The sequence below is a fragment of the Apis dorsata genome, unplaced genomic scaffold (genome assembly GCF_000469605.1).
Source record: "Apis dorsata unplaced genomic scaffold, Apis dorsata 1.3 scaffold_331, whole genome shotgun sequence".
Classification (NCBI taxonomy): Eukaryota; Metazoa; Arthropoda; class Insecta; order Hymenoptera; family Apidae; genus Apis; species Apis dorsata.
Genome location: NW_006263599.1, coordinates 554,638 through 570,738, shown reverse-complemented (window position 1 = coordinate 570,738; position 16,101 = coordinate 554,638). Strand labels below are relative to the sequence as shown.

The window sequence follows — 16,101 nt, the reverse complement described above, 5'->3', positions numbered from 1 at the left end:
AAAAAAAAAGCTGAATCGTGGAACAATACAAGAGATTCTAAGAACAAAAGTAATTCCCGAAATAACAACCGATAAACAAAGGCAACGCGAGGAAATCGAGAGAGAATATTTTAATATTCCTCGAGTAAAAGAATATTCTATTCTACCAAGAGAACAGAAATCGTGATTGGAGAAATAATTCGAAAGGAATATTCTTATAAGCCGGGCAATGGGCGAAATAGGAGATGGAGGAGGACACGCGGACGAGAGAAGATTAATTCCGTGGGATCGTTGATCACTGCCACAGACACGCCTGCCTGCCGTTTTGCGAAACGCAGGAACAAAAGGACACTCGCGATAGAGAGAAGCGAAATCGGCCATTAATCACACCGTTCGTCCACCATCGTTCTTTCGCTTCTTCATAGCGACGCTCCGCTGTTACAACCTTCGCCTCCTCCCCTTCTTCCTCGCGCCCTTTCTTTTCCATTCACACACGCGACACACTGGAGATCGCGCAATATTCGCACGGCCATTCATTTTCTCGCGTTTATTTCATCCCGCTTTTACAGCTGCTTCTCCTAGAGAATGGTGGGATACGCGAAAGGCAGTCGATCGCGCCTAGTCGCGATGAGGATTTGCATACTGTCGACTACTCGATTACCTCTATACTCTTTTCACATACAAGTTTCTAATTGTCAGACAGAAATTCGATGGAAGAGCATCGCGTGGAATTGGCCTTGTTTCGCGGATAATCTGAAAAATTCGGTTATTCGAATTCGCGACACATTTCTGTTTTTTTTTTAATACGACATTCATTAAAGCGAGAAGCATTTTTTTCCTCCCTCATCTTTCCGTGTCTATCTTCCGCGAGACGGTAAAAGAATCGGGGGAGTAATGTCGCGAAGTGAAAGGGACGAACGAGAAACGAGCAACTATTTTGTTTGAAATCGCCCCAGGGCTTATCAAGCCCTTCTTTTTCTCTTTCGCTCTCCTTTCCCCCTTTTTTTTCTCTTATGTTTGAAAATTGAATCTTATTAAACCACTATACCACGCACTCTATACTCCCGTCGATCGTTTTATTTTCTCGCGAATTTTGTCATAAATAATCTTCGGCTTATCTTTTTCCTTGATCTTAAAAATACCTTCCTTGTTTAACTTCATGAGAGAAAAGGAAAGTGACATTCTCTCGAAAAACCATGGAAAGAGAAAGAAGAGAGGGGGAAGAAAGATTGAAGAGGCAACTTGTTTCGTTCGAGCGGAATCCTTGGGCGGAAAAGAAAGAAGAGTATACCCCGACGAAATCCAAGAAAAGCGCGGTGCGACGCCTTCCTCCGTGTCTCGCGTTTACCACCTTACCCCTTCTCTTTCGAGCGTGCGCGGAAGAAGGGAGAGAGGGGAGGTAAGCTGCGTCTGCCTCTGGATAGGGGAATGATTTAGCAACCCCTCGTTCCGCGTCTGGCAGAAGAGTGGCCTGGTTGGAAAACCAGGTTGAACGAACCCTCGCGAACCCTGCCCACCCACGTTCACGTTGGTGGATCTACATGAGAATGAACGCAACCGGGCCGAGCGGTTGCGCCTTCTGACCGTGGTAGGACGATGATAAATGTGTGCCATTTCACGCCCTCACCCTTCCCACGAATCCACAAGTATCTGGCCGAACTGGACCGCGTGGAAATTATATCCTCCTTCCCCATAAACTGTCAACCTTATCACCCCTCGACGTGACGAGTGGAACACGATCTGGAAGAAATCTTGCCAAGTACCACGAGAAAATGTTCTCCCCTTTTGATTTATAGCCTCGATATACATACCCCTCTTACACCGGATGATAATGGATTTCCGTAACAAATTCTTCTCCGATATCACCTTATAATATTAGGTATTTCTTATGATGCTCTTTCTAACACTGAAATACTGATCGGTCAGTCAGTATTTCTTCTTTTATATAATGAATTTATATAGTAAAAGATGTGGATATGTCGTTTAAAGATTCGTTAGAAAAGTTATTGAAAGGTAATTAATTGGTCGTGTGTGTAATTTGTTTATCTTGAGAATTTCCCTCTTACACCAGATGATAATGGATTTCCGTAACAAATTCTTCTCCGATATCACCTTAATATTATAGGTATTTCTTATGATGTTCTTTCTAACACTGAAATACTGATCGGTCAGTCAGTATTTCTTCTTTTATATAATGAATTTATATAGCAAAAAATGTGTATATGTCGTTTAAAGATTCGTTAGAAAAGTTACCCCCCGGTAATTAATTGGTCGTGTGTGTAATTTGTTTATCTTGAGAATTTCATTCACCGATATTAAATATATATATATAATTCGTGTGAAACGTTATTTTATAATATAATATCGAAACATATTGTATATATATCAGAGTTTCACGACAGAGCAGCTGTGAAAGATTGCATTGATCATCGATTAAATTTATTTGTCTGCATCACCCGATTACCTTGACTATCGCTTTTACCATCGCTGGAAGACGATCGAGCCGTATATCGAGTCATCGTCTCGTATCTTGCTTAATGATTCCTTCACGACCCGGTGACCAAAGAGCGCGAATCTCGAGCATCCTTGTGCACAACGCAATTGATTAATCCATCGATTAGGATGCGATTATCGGATAGCCAATGAATCATCTTTACACGGGTGCGCACAAGCGCCCAGAAGCGGGGAACGATTGGACATCCAGTGTAATATTATCGATGAATCCGCGCGAGATGTACTATACATACGCGGACACGGAACGGAACGATTATTAAAAATTAACGTTACGTTAACAAGAAGACACGTGGTGTTGAAAATAGCGTTGGATATCATCGTTTCTAAATTTATTGCCGTGTACCTCGATCAATCCATTGTGCAAATATACGGAAGCAAGGCCGTGTTTTCGAGGCCCTCCTCCCCTTCCTCTTAATTTCCCTCCAAAAATAAATCAGCTTCGTTCGCGTAAATTCGTTTATTTTCGCTTTAATTGGCTTCATCCCCAGATTCTTCGGTTTTCGATTAACTTTAATTCACGACGGAATATATACGCGGCGCGTATAATCTGTCTCTGGCATCGTAACGGCGCAGATTCGAGCGCAGAAAGATTGGCCGAGACACACTGGCAAAGTTTCCAGACACAAAGCGGGGGATGTTTCGTTACACAGCGTGGATCTTTCTCTGTTCGCAGGGAACGAAACTATGGATTATTATGGAGTACTTGGGTGGCGGCTCGGCCCTGGACTTGATGAAGGCCGGTAACTTCGAGGAAATGCATATCGCGGTGATATTGCGCGAGGTGCTCAAAGGGTTGGATTATCTTCACAGCGAACGGAAGCTCCATCGCGATATTAAAGGTGCATTTGTCAACAGGAAAAAAAATTTAAAAAAAAAAAAAAGAAAAGAAGAAAACGGAAAACAAAGGAAAAGATTAATCTGTTTTTTCAATTTGTGTTGAACGAATATATATATATTTTTTTTTTTTCCCCTCTTCCTTTTAACTAACTTTTAATCTCGTCGTTTTTAAGCGGCAAACGTTTTGCTGAGCGAGATGGGCGACGTCAAGTTGGCCGATTTTGGCGTTGCCGGACAGTTGACCAATACGACCAGCAAACGAAACACTTTCGTCGGGACGCCGTTCTGGATGGCGCCGGAAGTCATCAAGCAAGCTTCCTACGATTCCAAGGTAATCGCTCAGAGAAAGGCACGGATAATATTATCCCCGAGTTCCCGGAGTTTCTCGGCTGTATCTTTCATTTTACTGTTTCTCTCCACTCGAGAGAACATTACTCGCGTGCAGTCCGGTCACGTATCCCCAGAGATTTAATTTTATTACCTATCTCTGACTCTCCACCTCTCAGGTATGCTTACCTGATTTACCTCTTTGAGGGGTTCCTTCTTCTTTGACGCAACTCCTCTTTATCCGCATACTCTTCACGCAGGGGGAAATCATTTAAAGATCCACTATTTATATGTATTTTCGATATTTTTCATAGAAAGAAAAAAATTAATTATTAAATCGATCAAGGAACGTAAGATTTATATTTAGAAAAAGATTCTTTGGAATCCGTTACACATCCTCCTGACCTCGTATATAATGTATATATTTCTCTGAAACAATGTCCGAAAGATGAAGGAGAACGGTAGTAGCGTCATGATTATCGCCCGATTAACACCTCTTCGACTTGTTTAAAAAGAAGACTTCTTCCGCAGGCTGACATTTGGTCGCTGGGCATCACGGCGATCGAATTGGCCAAGGGAGAACCGCCGAACAGCGAGCTGCATCCTATGAGGGTCCTGTTTCTCATACCGAAGAACAATCCGCCCCAATTAACCGGAAATTATACGAAGCAATTCAAGGAATTCGTCGAGGCCTGCCTCAACAAGGATCCTGAAAACGTGAGTTGATTTCCATCCGAGCCAGGAGATGTCCACGTATTTATACGTTTTATTTTAATTTTCGCGAGCACGTGCTTCGAAGAAAGAATTTTCTGTTAGAAGAAGAACCAAGTTGGCGGAAGTTGTGATAATTTTCCTAATTATCCGTTTCCTTTATTTCTTCAGAGGCCGACGGCGAAAGAACTATTGAAGTTCCAGTTCATCAGGAAGGCGAAGAAAAACTCGTACCTGATCGACCTCATAGACAGATACAAAAAGTGGAAGTCGCAGAGAAGCGAGGAATCCGAGACGGAGAGCGAAAATTCGGACTCGTAAGTTTCCATTTTTATCGAATATTTATTCCGCAGAGCGTTAAATATATTCTGTGCGTGCAATTCTTTGAAGGATTGATTCTAGAGTCTCTGTTAAAACAAATGCTAATAAAAAAAAAAAAGAAGACTTATAGACGAAGCGAGATGGAAATAGAACGAGATGATCCTGTGTTTCTGTGTGTTCGCCAACCAATATATATTCAGAATCAATCCTCCAGAGGATTTACCCTCCGATATGTATATATTTAACAGTCTAAGTGTACGAGGAACTATGACTACATACAATGAAACTGGTTTGTTTCAGGGAGGAGTCGAAGCAGGATAGCGACATGGACGATCCATGGATAATGACGGTGAAAGGTCCACACGTGGTTAAAGGTCCCGTGGTTCCTATGCTACCGTTGGACGAGCAGCCACCCTCGTTGACCCTCACACACACGCCGAATCACAGATCGACGAATCACAATCAACAAGCGAAGCCACACGCGAACGGTACCTCGAGATCTCCGCCAAACGATTCCACGTTGAATCATTACAGGAGCGAGTCGAGGGACTCGGTTCGCGATGGCCAAGCGAAGCATACGCCGGTAAGTAACTCGCGTAGTAAAATTAAATTCGATTAAAAAAGGAGAGGAAGGGAATTGTTTATCTGTGACGGTGAATTCGTTTCGCCGATCTTCTCTTTATCTTCTGTTTAATATCGGTGGAATTTAATTGCGATGGCTTTCAGTCCCGACCGCACGAGGCTGCACCACCGCCGCCCGTGGATACGCGAGAAAAACGAGAGGAACGAGACTACCGGGATTTCAATCGGGATTCCTCGTTGAGGGAATTGAAGGAGATGCGCGAGAGCAGGGAGAGCAGGGACAGGGAACGGGACAGAGAAGGGCGGGAAAGGGAAAGAGACAGGGACAGGGAGAGGGAGTTTAGCGCGAAAGAGAAGAGGAACAGTAAACCGGACGTACCTGTCGTACCTATGGTGGACCATAGGCCCGGTGAAGACAAACAGAGACCAAGGAGCTCGCAGGAACTGAAGCATTCTCGAAGCGCGGCTCTTTCCGGTGTTGTTTTACCTCTCCTGTCCGAGGTAAATATTTTTTTAAAGAGAGAGAGCGAGAGAAATTGGAGAAAAGTTTATTAATCGGGTTCCATCTCCTTTTCTGAAAGATGGATGGACACAAATAGAGAAATTAATTCCTTTGTTTCTGTCCGTATCGTAGCTTCAAAGGAAACATCAATATTCGGCAAGAGACAATAATGGTGAAGGCGGAAGCGGCATTGGCAAGAACGGAGGCGCGATAGAGGAACTGCGCAGTGCGTTCGAAACAGCGGAACGCACCTCGCCAGGAATGACCGAGGCCCTTATCAGGGAACTCCTTAAGTCTTTACTTCCTGCCAATCACTCGGAGGGCTGTCTGTTTATGCTGATGGAAAAAGTTATCCTGAGGTGATGATTAAAAAACAATTTGCGTTTTCGTTCAATTTTATACACGTTTGCTTTTCACGCCACGTTTATTATAGATGATCCAGTTTTCGCTTTCAAATTATTAAAATTGTATATATTCGTTTCGTAAAATATGAAGTTGTCGTTTTTTCCAGGGATACGTAGGGACGCGAGAGAGCGAGGGTTCGCAAGAGATTGTGGTCCGAAAACATCCTGACATTGTAACGATTCGTTATTTCTCGTTTATCAGAGTAATTATTCCGTATGATGCCGGTATTACATGTTGTTCACGATTACCGGATCCGAGCGTAAGAGATGAGTATAGATGAAAAACGTCGCTGCAACAGCCCGGATATTTTCTTTCCCTTCGGTCTGCAGAGATTAGGCTCGACAACAAAGCTCGTCAAATTGTAACTTTTATCCGATTATCCCGTTTTCCGTGTCCAATTCAACGCGAAGTGCTCGTTAGATAGAGAGATAAAATATTATAGCGACATATTTTATCGCGCGAAATTCACACATTTTAAGAGCGATAATATCGATTTATTTCCGTTCGAAAACAGAGCAAAAGTTAGAGATTTATCTACTACAGTAAAAAAAAGAAAAAAAAAGAAAAAAAAAGAAAAAAGGAACAAAAAGAAAAGAAAAAAAAAAGAGAAAATTATACCATCCAATTACCCTCGCGCGAGGGTAACAGTTACCGTTAATTCTTAAAAAAGATATTAGTCCCCCGATCGTTAAAAGTTAGTATTTGGAAAAAATTAAGTAAAAAGAAAAAAAAAACAAAAAAACAAAAAAAAATAAAAAAAAAAAAAGAGCAAGAAAAATGTAGGAAATAGTTGAAAAATATTTTTGCAAATCGTGCAACCACCCGTTCAGAATTCTTTGTACGTTCTTCGTGTTCGGTATCGACGCAACCTTAAAGAGCGGATGATATAACATAGGTACAACGGTGGTCCGATGGATGGTGAAAGGGTATTTCGTTGAAGGGATCTTGCCTCATTTGTAGATACGTCCGGAACATGCACTATCATTATATCATTTTAATAGAATATCATCGTAGCCGTTGCGAATTTCGTTCGAGTTAGTTGATTCACGTTTCGGATCGTTGTTTTTATCACGGTATACGATATAATTTGAAGATATTTATTTTTAACCGCGAAATTCGATTCGGGCAGTTAATCAAAAAAGGGGAGAAAAACTGTCCTTTGAATGAACGCCTTCCCATTAACTTCCTGTACTAGCTAGTAGTGCATGTTTCGGATTCAGGAAACGAAATCGAAGGAAGGGAGAACGCCTCCGTGCAGGAGGCTTTGTAAATATGTATGTAGCACGATAAGATAGTCTTATTGTTCTAATGATCGACGTCTCTGCCAGTCGGTTGCGCAGCTCCGTAACGCGATCCCGTTTTACCATGATATTTCTAGTACTATTTTCCGTAATTAACGAAGATTAGAGAGAAAATGAGAGGGTAAAAAGGGTAAAAGGAAAACAAACAAAAAAAGAAAAAAATCATGCGTTTATGACTGACGTCCGTAGCGTAACCCGGTTCAGGAGAAATAACCGATATATATATATATAGATATATATATATATAAGCGATATTCGTCGAGTAGTTCATGCGAAGTGGTAGCGCGCGAACCACGCGAAAAATGCGCTTTCTTTTTTTTTTTTTTTTTTTTTTTCTCTCGAGCTAGAGTTCTTCCATTAGTTTCGCCCGGGTAGAGTTCTTAGTCGAGCCGTTCCACGATCGAGCCTGAGCTGTGATAACTTCCGCGAGACGTCGTCACTTAATCCACGTTGTTTGTAAACTAATGTATTTTATAAAGTATATTATATATATATATAGAAAGAGAGAGAGAGAGAGAGAGATAGAGAGAGAAGAAGGTTAAAAAAATTAATAATGCGCAGGATGATCGCAAACGAACAAATCATCGCGACAACGATCGTTTATTATTTTTTTTTTTTTTTTTTCTACGAAACGTTCGCGTGCTATCCTGCATCGTGAAAGATTGAAATAGAAAAAAAAAAAAAGGAAAAAAATGCAAGATGGGTGATAAGAGTGCGAGAGCGTGAGAAAGTGAGAGAGCAAGAGGACGTATGTGTGGAAACAAGAATGAATAAGAAAAGAAGAGATAATTTTAAAAGAAGAAGAAGAAAAAGAAGAAGAAGAAGAAGAAGAAGAAAAAAAAGAAGAATAAAATTTTAGCATTTGCGCGAGGATGAAACTGAGCGTAAAATTATAACGAGAATATAGTATTAATTATCAGAAAGTCGTGCAGAAAAAGAGAGACGACAGAGAGAGACCTAACTATCGTAAGCCCGCAATACAATATTACGTAGTTGCGTTTTATTCCAGTCAGCGAGGCTGTAATTGGGAGAGAGCCGTAAACTCCTACGATTATTATTATAATATAATGTCAACGATGACGAACGAGATAATTGTTAGTACGTGAACACCTCTGATCTCCGCTCTACCTACCACACCCCTTTTGTTCTCTCTTTTTCGACTCGTTCTGCCGCCTGTAATATTTCTGTTTTTTTTTTTTTTTTTTTTTTTTTTTTTTTTTTTTTTTTTTTTTTTTTTTTTTTTTTTTTTTTTTTTTTTTTTTTTTTTTTTTTTTTCATTCTTTTTTTCCGAACCGATGGAAGAGGAGGAGAGATGACACGACACGCAGAAATACGTAGGATGATTTTACTATTTTTATTAGTTGAATTACGTTAGTTTAATATCACTACACTCTATTGTTAATATTATAGATTTATTCGTCTTTATTGTTGTTTCACCGTTGGGTTAGGTTTTCTTTTCGATGACTTTTACGACGGTCGCTACCCCAGTCATCCTCATAAAGCTGCCATAAACGCTTATCGGCTACGCTCTAATAAAGAACTCAGAAAACTCGAAAGGTTTCAACGAATTATCTTCCCGTATCTCTTCTTCCGATCCTTTTTTTTTTTTTTGCAACGAATGACCCCAATCCTATTCAGAAAAATGCGAGTTGAATTGGTGATTATTAAGTCGTTAATGATTTTAACTATTTCCGAGTATATGCGGTAGTAAATTTTGAATCGCGTATCGAACGTATGGCTGTGTAAGCAGTGTGTTTAAATCGTCGGAGATCTGAGGCGTGGCGGTCCTATGTTTAATTGATCATATTATTATTTTTAAAAAAGAAAAATTCTCGAAGGGGTGGTGCACCATGTACTCATGTTTTTCATAATGATTAATTTTTAATTATTCTTTTTTTTTTTCTCTCTCGAAATTCAACAGCAATAAATTAGATAGTGCGCTGTAGTTCGTATTAGTAATATTTAAAAAAAAAAAAAAGCAGGACTGACGAACTATTTAGGACGAATTATTTAGAGGCGCTACCAATTTTGAAAAAAAAAAAAAAATATTAGAAGAGTCTCTCTAAATTTGTGCACGCTCATATTCCCGCTCAAAGCGGGTTGAAAGTAAACGAAATACCAAATCGAACCTCGTTCGTATCATGATATGGTTTATACTTATACTTTTGCATAGCCATACGTAATGTTATTAAAAAAAAAAAAAAAAAGCTTTTCATGTTCTCCTTGTTTTTTTTTTTTTTTTATATATATATATATTTTCTTTTTTTTTCTTTTTGCATCGAACGTTATCTTGTAAATCTTTCGACAAGTAAGAGAGCTGTGATTTTGAATTTCATTTTGAAGATCGTTTTACTTTTCGATTTACGTACAAAATGAAACTCTGAGAAACAAGGATCGTTTCTTTTAGCGTTATTTCGAAGGAAACGATGAAAAATTATCATAAATTGCACCACGTTCAATCCGAATTACGTGTCCTATTGTAATCAGCACTCTTCTTTGTATTATATTTTTAGCTATTATCCATAATATATTCAGCGTTATAACATCGTGGTAACAATAATATTAACTATCGACGTAGAATATAAATATATATATAAATATATATATATATATATATTTTTTGTATTTTACTTCTACCTTGGCTGCATTGGACTGTATCATATTGATTGTATGTGGCATGCTAAGGGCGTGTACAAATACGAAATAAAGATCAAATAAATTACGATCGTCGCTACTCTGTACGTTCCTTATATCGTATATCTTTATAGAACGAAACAACGAACGAAATATTATAATTACGATTATATATTCTTATGTATAAATATAAAGATTAGCGATATTATTTTTATCGCTGATCCAAACAACGTACTATGCGTGGATGCTTGATGTATGCAATTGAATTGTAAATTCTTGGAACAAGGTTGGACGCGCCTTTTAATTCTTTTTTCTCTTTTTTTTTTTTTGCGTTTCCAAGATTGCTTTTTCCCAGAAGTTTCTCGCGTACAACGAATCACGAGTATAGGATCCATCATTTGAAGACTTATATACGCATACTTCGTAATGCAACGAAGACGTAATTGAAACGTTACGAAAGAATACACTTGAAAACCCACGTACGATTCCACATTGCATCTCTCTGCTACGTACCAATCGACAAAAATCTTGCATCAATCTTGTGGATCTTCCTATGCATTCCAACCAACTTTATTGACTTCGTTTTCTTCATTGTTAATTGAAATTACCTCGACCCGAATATTCCTCGGAATATTCATATATATGATATATATTCAAGATACGAAGCATCGTTTCAAGACACGAAACCATATAGGATTTGCGAGGATTTAGAGAATTATAAGTGAGAAGAAACTTGCTTGCAACGAAATGGAATTGGAAAATCGTCGTTAAATGATAGAAATATCTTTCTATTCGGATCTAATAACGTATACCAACGACGAAACATCCGAGATGTTTAATCGTTAACATCTCCTCCCTCCCCTCTCTCCTCGATCGGTAAGATACAAGGGGGACGAATAAATTCACGTCTCCTCGATTTGAACGCGACTCACGAGCCTTCTTTATCACGCACACCCGGTCGATAAAAGTCAGTCCATGAAAAAGTGGTCGGTCGTGATTGCCGTGAACGCGAGCGAGCGAGTGCAGCGGTGAAAAGCGCAGGTCCATCGGTTGGCGGGCCAGGCGTGAGAGGCGAGGGGGTGAGGGGGCTCGAGAGCATAGGGATTTCCTCGGCGCATTTCGTTGCAGTAGTCGACAGCATCCCGCGGGTGGTCGCGATCGAANAGGGCGGGAGAGCTGTCGAGCAGAGGGTTCGAAGGGGGAACCCCTGCCTCTTTCCCTCTCGCTTTCTCTCTCTCTCTATCTCTCTTTCTCTCTCTCTCTCCCCCTCCCCTCTTGTCCTCCGTCCACCACCGATTCGAAAATAGTGGTAAGGTGCTTCTGCGAAAGAGGAACGCGCGTCCGACACGTGATCGCGTGCACGCCAGTGCTTTCGTCCATTTTTTCCTTTTCCCTCCTCATAACAAACGAAACACCGGTGAATTTTCGTTGTTCGTCGTGTAGTAGTAGTAGTAGTAGTAGAAAGGGGGCGAGCTACGCCCCGGATCGACCGGGATAATTCGAGGGAAAGAATCGACGAAGAGGCCTTGGGGAGACACGGAGCCCTCGAGGACAGGGGATCCTGGCACGCCTCCAACCGAGTCTCTCCTCATCGACGACGCCGATCCAACGGCGACGACGTTCGATGTCGGCGGCACAGCAGACCGCGAAGTGTGTCGTTGCTATTTTCAGGTAGTACGTATCGCACACCGGGCCACGCAAATCTTGAAGTAGAAAAGATAGCTTTGCAAAGCTTGTTGCAAGAAACGGCCTTCCCTCTCTCCAGCTGTCGGTAATAATGCCGGTGGTAGTGGCTCGGTAGTAGTTTCGAGCACGCGCGAATCACACTCTCAGACACGCACCTCTTCCTTCTTACCTCACCGCGGCCAGACGGACGATTGATTAACTTTTCAGTAGAGGTAACCGCGCGCCTCTACGCTTCCGCCGCGCACGTGCTCGCCACGGGTTGGATAGCCGCGATGGGAGTTCCCGTAATCGGAAATACCGCCACGATACGCGTCTAGGAATCATCAGCTTCCGATTTACGTCTCGATCGAGTGCAATGGGCGTGGATAATCCGTTTCGTAGATAATCCGTGGTGGTGTATTATCGATGATGAAATATCGTCGTCGAGTAATTGCTCGTATCGTTGCACGGAAAGAAATTTGACGGTTAAACAATTCGAGCGATTTTTCAAGCTTCTCGAAGTATCCTCTCTCGAAGATGTAGGATAAAACAGGGAAAGGTAGTCTGGTGTTGATTAAAAATTCGTTAAAATCGTCGTCACTCTATAACTAAGTTAAGGCTAGAATTTAACTAAAATGAGAAAGAGGAGAAGTTAAAAAAGGTGGAAATTCACGATCGAACGATGTTTAGATCTGGTCTGTCGAGCACCAGTTTCGGTAAAGCATGACGGTACACGGTCGCGTATATAGGTATTTACGCTTTAATTACTTATTTTTTTTTTTTCGCGCTGCTCCAAAAAGCCAACGATGTGTGATACATGGCTTTTGTGTGTTGCGAGGCATCTGTGTGCGCGCGTAAAGCGCAACGATCGCGTACGTCAAAGCCGGCAGTGAATCTCCGCGAGCCGCAGAGCGCGGANATACCGCGGCGAAGCCGCGCCAATCCTCCTCGCCAATAGTGCGCGAAAACGGCGGCTCTTCAACCTTCTTCTTTACCTTTTCCCCGCGTCTACGTGTCGCGCGTTCGACCGCAAACCTAATCGATTCGTTACCGTTCTTCGAGAAATGCTAATGGAATTTCAAGCGACCTACCTCGCTGGCCCTGTCGTCTAAATTTTAATTCGTAGGATATTTTTTAATATTAATATATATTTATACGTGTATTTTTGTTGTCGTCGCATTGCAAGCGTGTCGTTCGCTGTTATCAAATCGAATCGTTCAAGCGTTGCACTAGTGGTGCACCTTCCACGCGTTTTATTTTTATCAAGATCGATACAATAATTTGCCCGATCGAAGCGTGAACAGCGGTTGAGCGAACAGTTTAACAGGAACTGTAGTCGAATGTGTAAGGTGGTTGGTTGGATCGTTTTCGTTTGTTCGCGTCGCATCGTGATATCCGATATATTCGGCCAAGTTTGTTAAACCCGGAGAACGGGTTATAATCTTCTCCAAGTGTTCTCAGTGTTCGAATTATTTCGCACTTTCTTTTCTAATTAGAAGTTTGCCTCTCGGAGCACAGTCTCGGTGCAATTATGGAAATCCATACACCGGTTCGACGTAGGCTAGGCAGATATATTATTTTCGAATTAATTAACGGGTTAATTGCCATTGAATGAAAATTCAGAGTTTCGATCCAGCGAGATGTTTCGCGTTTCGTCCGATGGATGGTGGTTTTTAAATAAATATCGGTGACGATAAACGCGCGCGAAAATCTCCAACCAATGCGAATACTTACCGCGATTTGAACCGTATCGCCTCTCGAATGGAACGAAGACCAACGCGTTTCTTTACGCTCTTCTACCCGCGAAATACGATTCCTCGTGTTCAACAAAAGACCGAGACACGTCGTATTGTATTCAACGTCGTAAAGTAATCCTGCTTAAAATCGAGAGGAAAAAGAGATAAACCTAGGAATCTAAATATATATATATATATCGTTTCTTTTTTCGAGCTCGTAACAATTTAGACGAACGAGAACAATTTCAAAACGATTGTACGAAGACAATCGCCTGATGTAAGTCAAGTCGTGTATTGTCCTCCTTCTAATCATAATTGATGATTGCGCAATCACTGCTCGAAAATAGGCGTCTCGATCACGCGGTACGATACGTTGGAGGGAAAAAAAAAAAGTCATGGTTAATACCTGTGTATCTTTCTCTATCTCTCTCTCTCTCTCTTTCCCCCCTCCCTCCCCTGTATTTAGGAAATTGGGATCGCCGGTTTTTCGAGCAAGAGACACGACGCGGGTGAAACCACACAAACGAGCACAGAAACTGTAGAAACGCGCGGCGAAAAAGAGAACAGGAGGTTCGTAAATGTGAGAGAACAGGTTCTCTTCGAATATTGCGAAGAGTGCAAATAAAGAAGATACTTTACTTCTTTTTTATATACATAAATATATATATCGTCGCTTTAAATTTTTTATACCAGAATCGTATATATATTTGTACACCCTTTTTCCGAATATATATATATATATATATATATATATTTATTCTGTGAGAAAATTTTTACCGAGACTCAAGTGCGGACCTATGTGCGGCGGACGAACGAATCGAGTGGAAAAAAAAAAATGGAGATGGATAAATCTCCGGGCGGCGAAGATTCTGTGAAGCGAGAAATCGAAAGCGAGGGAAACGAGCGGATCGGAACGATCCGATTCTAATTATCTTTGCCGATATCGGGGCAAACGTGTTCGATACCGATTGAATGAATGAACGTGGAATTCCAGTACGGATAAGAGAAGAGTTGGACGCACGTGGTTCGTGAATCCGGCGAAGATTTGTGATGGAATGACCGCGCGTGCCAAATGCCTCGATAGAATCAACCGTTATGACGTGATACGATAGCAGAGTGAGAGAACTTTAGGAGTAGAAGTAGCTCAAGATTCCACTACGNATATATATATATATATATATATATATATATATATATATAGAAAGACGCGAAGAAAGGAAGAATGGAGGGAAGACCGAAAATCGAAATCGTCCGCGTACCTTCGAACGAGCGCGGTAACTTCCGGTCCTTAGACGGTGTCCGTAATAATTACGGCCACATTCGTGTGGGCACGTACTATCCGGAACCGGAAGTCAAAGTGGTAGTTTGTGACAGCAAACCGCCTATCGAGCAATCTCGGAAATTTAAAAAGTAAGTATGTTGTATATTGTTTCTTCTTCTTTTTTTTTTTTTTTTGTTTCGTCGATAGAAATTTTATTCGTTGCTAACGATACGATTGTATTTCAGGCATTTGGGACCAGTTTCAAAATTGCTTAGACGTCGTCATCACGCGACATATCTTGCGACAAAATCCTGTGATAATATTTATAGCGTGAATAGAAGCACTAGCTCCTTAGACTGGAGGGTTAATCAAACGACGAACGAGAAAGGTGGGGAATCGAATATTTCGGTTCGAGACGATCGGTATACCGTGTACCGTTATCGTCGAACCAGCGTTAAGGTTACACGAGCATCATTCGAAATTATTATTTCAGGCCTTCAATCTCGTCAAAGCAATAGCCTAGATTGGCGGGTAGGAAGATCAATTAACAAATTGCATTGGAGGGACACTACTCGTAGCGCGGAACAGCTTTCAAGAAGTGGAGCAATCAGTTCTGATCACCTTCAAACACCCAGTACAAAGTACGTTATTCTATCATTTGATTCTGTGTAAGAAAGATCTGTGTAATAACAGGCGAACAACTCGTAGATCGAAACTCATTTCGCTACTTCGACGGCTCTCCCCTCGACTCTCTCGACCAGGAAGCAAAAATTCCTTGCAAGCATCGCCGACCATTTGTCCTTGGGTGCAGGTAGAATACTCCTCGGAATCGATTAACGACGGATTACGCGAGGATTCGCAGGAAAATGACGTGAGCTTCCAGAGAGAATTGCAACTCAATGAATTGAGGAAACGCATGGCTGGAATCCCTACCACTTCTCAGGTGATTTGTTACGATAATCGTACGCTGTATTCCGTATGATTAAAAACGATCGATTATCGTGTGGAACAAAGGTAAAAGGCGAAGACGTTAATGGTCTCGTGAGCGATTTAAAAAGAAGAAGAAAACATCCGAGTTTACAATACGATGTCGTATTTTTATCGCGGATTTAATAGAATGATTTTTATCGAGAGATTTTTTTTTTATCTCAGGTTACCACAAAAATCGTTAAGGATGGGAAGGAACAGCAAAGTTGTACACAGATCAGGATACAAGTGCAAGAACCGGAAAACGATTATACTAACGCCTCAAACTCGTAAGCTTAATTTTTTTATTTTATTTTTATTTCTTTTACATTTAGAATAAGAATTTTTAATCGCTTTTGC

General features: G+C 41.1%; 2 protein-coding genes and 1 long non-coding RNA gene across 5 annotated transcripts in view; all 3 read left to right on the top strand.

Annotated features, from left to right (window-relative positions):
- The window catches only part of LOC102671217 (serine/threonine-protein kinase 26), a 79,748-nt gene extending 72,819 nt beyond the window's left edge, over window positions 1-6,929 (top strand). For both annotated transcript variants that reach the window (XM_006617948.2, XM_006617946.2), the window contains 8 exons: window positions 3,167-3,332; window positions 3,504-3,661; window positions 4,189-4,374; window positions 4,540-4,685; window positions 4,990-5,272; window positions 5,416-5,772; window positions 5,906-6,132; window positions 6,285-6,929. In XM_006617948.2, coding sequence (XP_006618011.1) covers window positions 3,167-3,332; window positions 3,504-3,661; window positions 4,189-4,374; window positions 4,540-4,685; window positions 4,990-5,272; window positions 5,416-5,772; window positions 5,906-6,132; window positions 6,285-6,294 — 1,533 coding nt within the window. In that variant the 3' untranslated portion in view covers window positions 6,295-6,929. The remainder of the gene's footprint in view (window positions 1-3,166; window positions 3,333-3,503; window positions 3,662-4,188; window positions 4,375-4,539; window positions 4,686-4,989; window positions 5,273-5,415; window positions 5,773-5,905; window positions 6,133-6,284) is intronic.
- Window positions 6,930-10,937: 4,008 nt separating this feature from the next.
- On the top strand, window positions 10,938-14,163 carry LOC116185930. Its single transcript, XR_004150829.1, has 2 exons — window positions 10,938-11,787; window positions 13,981-14,163. It is a non-coding gene; the product is annotated as an uncharacterized LOC116185930 (long non-coding RNA).
- A 524-nt stretch (window positions 14,164-14,687) lies between these two features.
- The window catches only part of LOC102671860 (disks large-associated protein 4-like), a 28,175-nt gene continuing 26,761 nt past the window's right edge, over window positions 14,688-16,101 (top strand). For both annotated transcript variants that reach the window (XM_031511601.1, XM_006617952.2), the window contains exons 1-5: window positions 14,688-14,924; window positions 15,021-15,163; window positions 15,269-15,416; window positions 15,484-15,718; window positions 15,928-16,031. In XM_031511601.1, coding sequence (XP_031367461.1) covers window positions 14,737-14,924; window positions 15,021-15,163; window positions 15,269-15,416; window positions 15,484-15,718; window positions 15,928-16,031 — 818 coding nt within the window. In that variant the 5' untranslated portion in view covers window positions 14,688-14,736. The remainder of the gene's footprint in view (window positions 14,925-15,020; window positions 15,164-15,268; window positions 15,417-15,483; window positions 15,719-15,927; window positions 16,032-16,101) is intronic.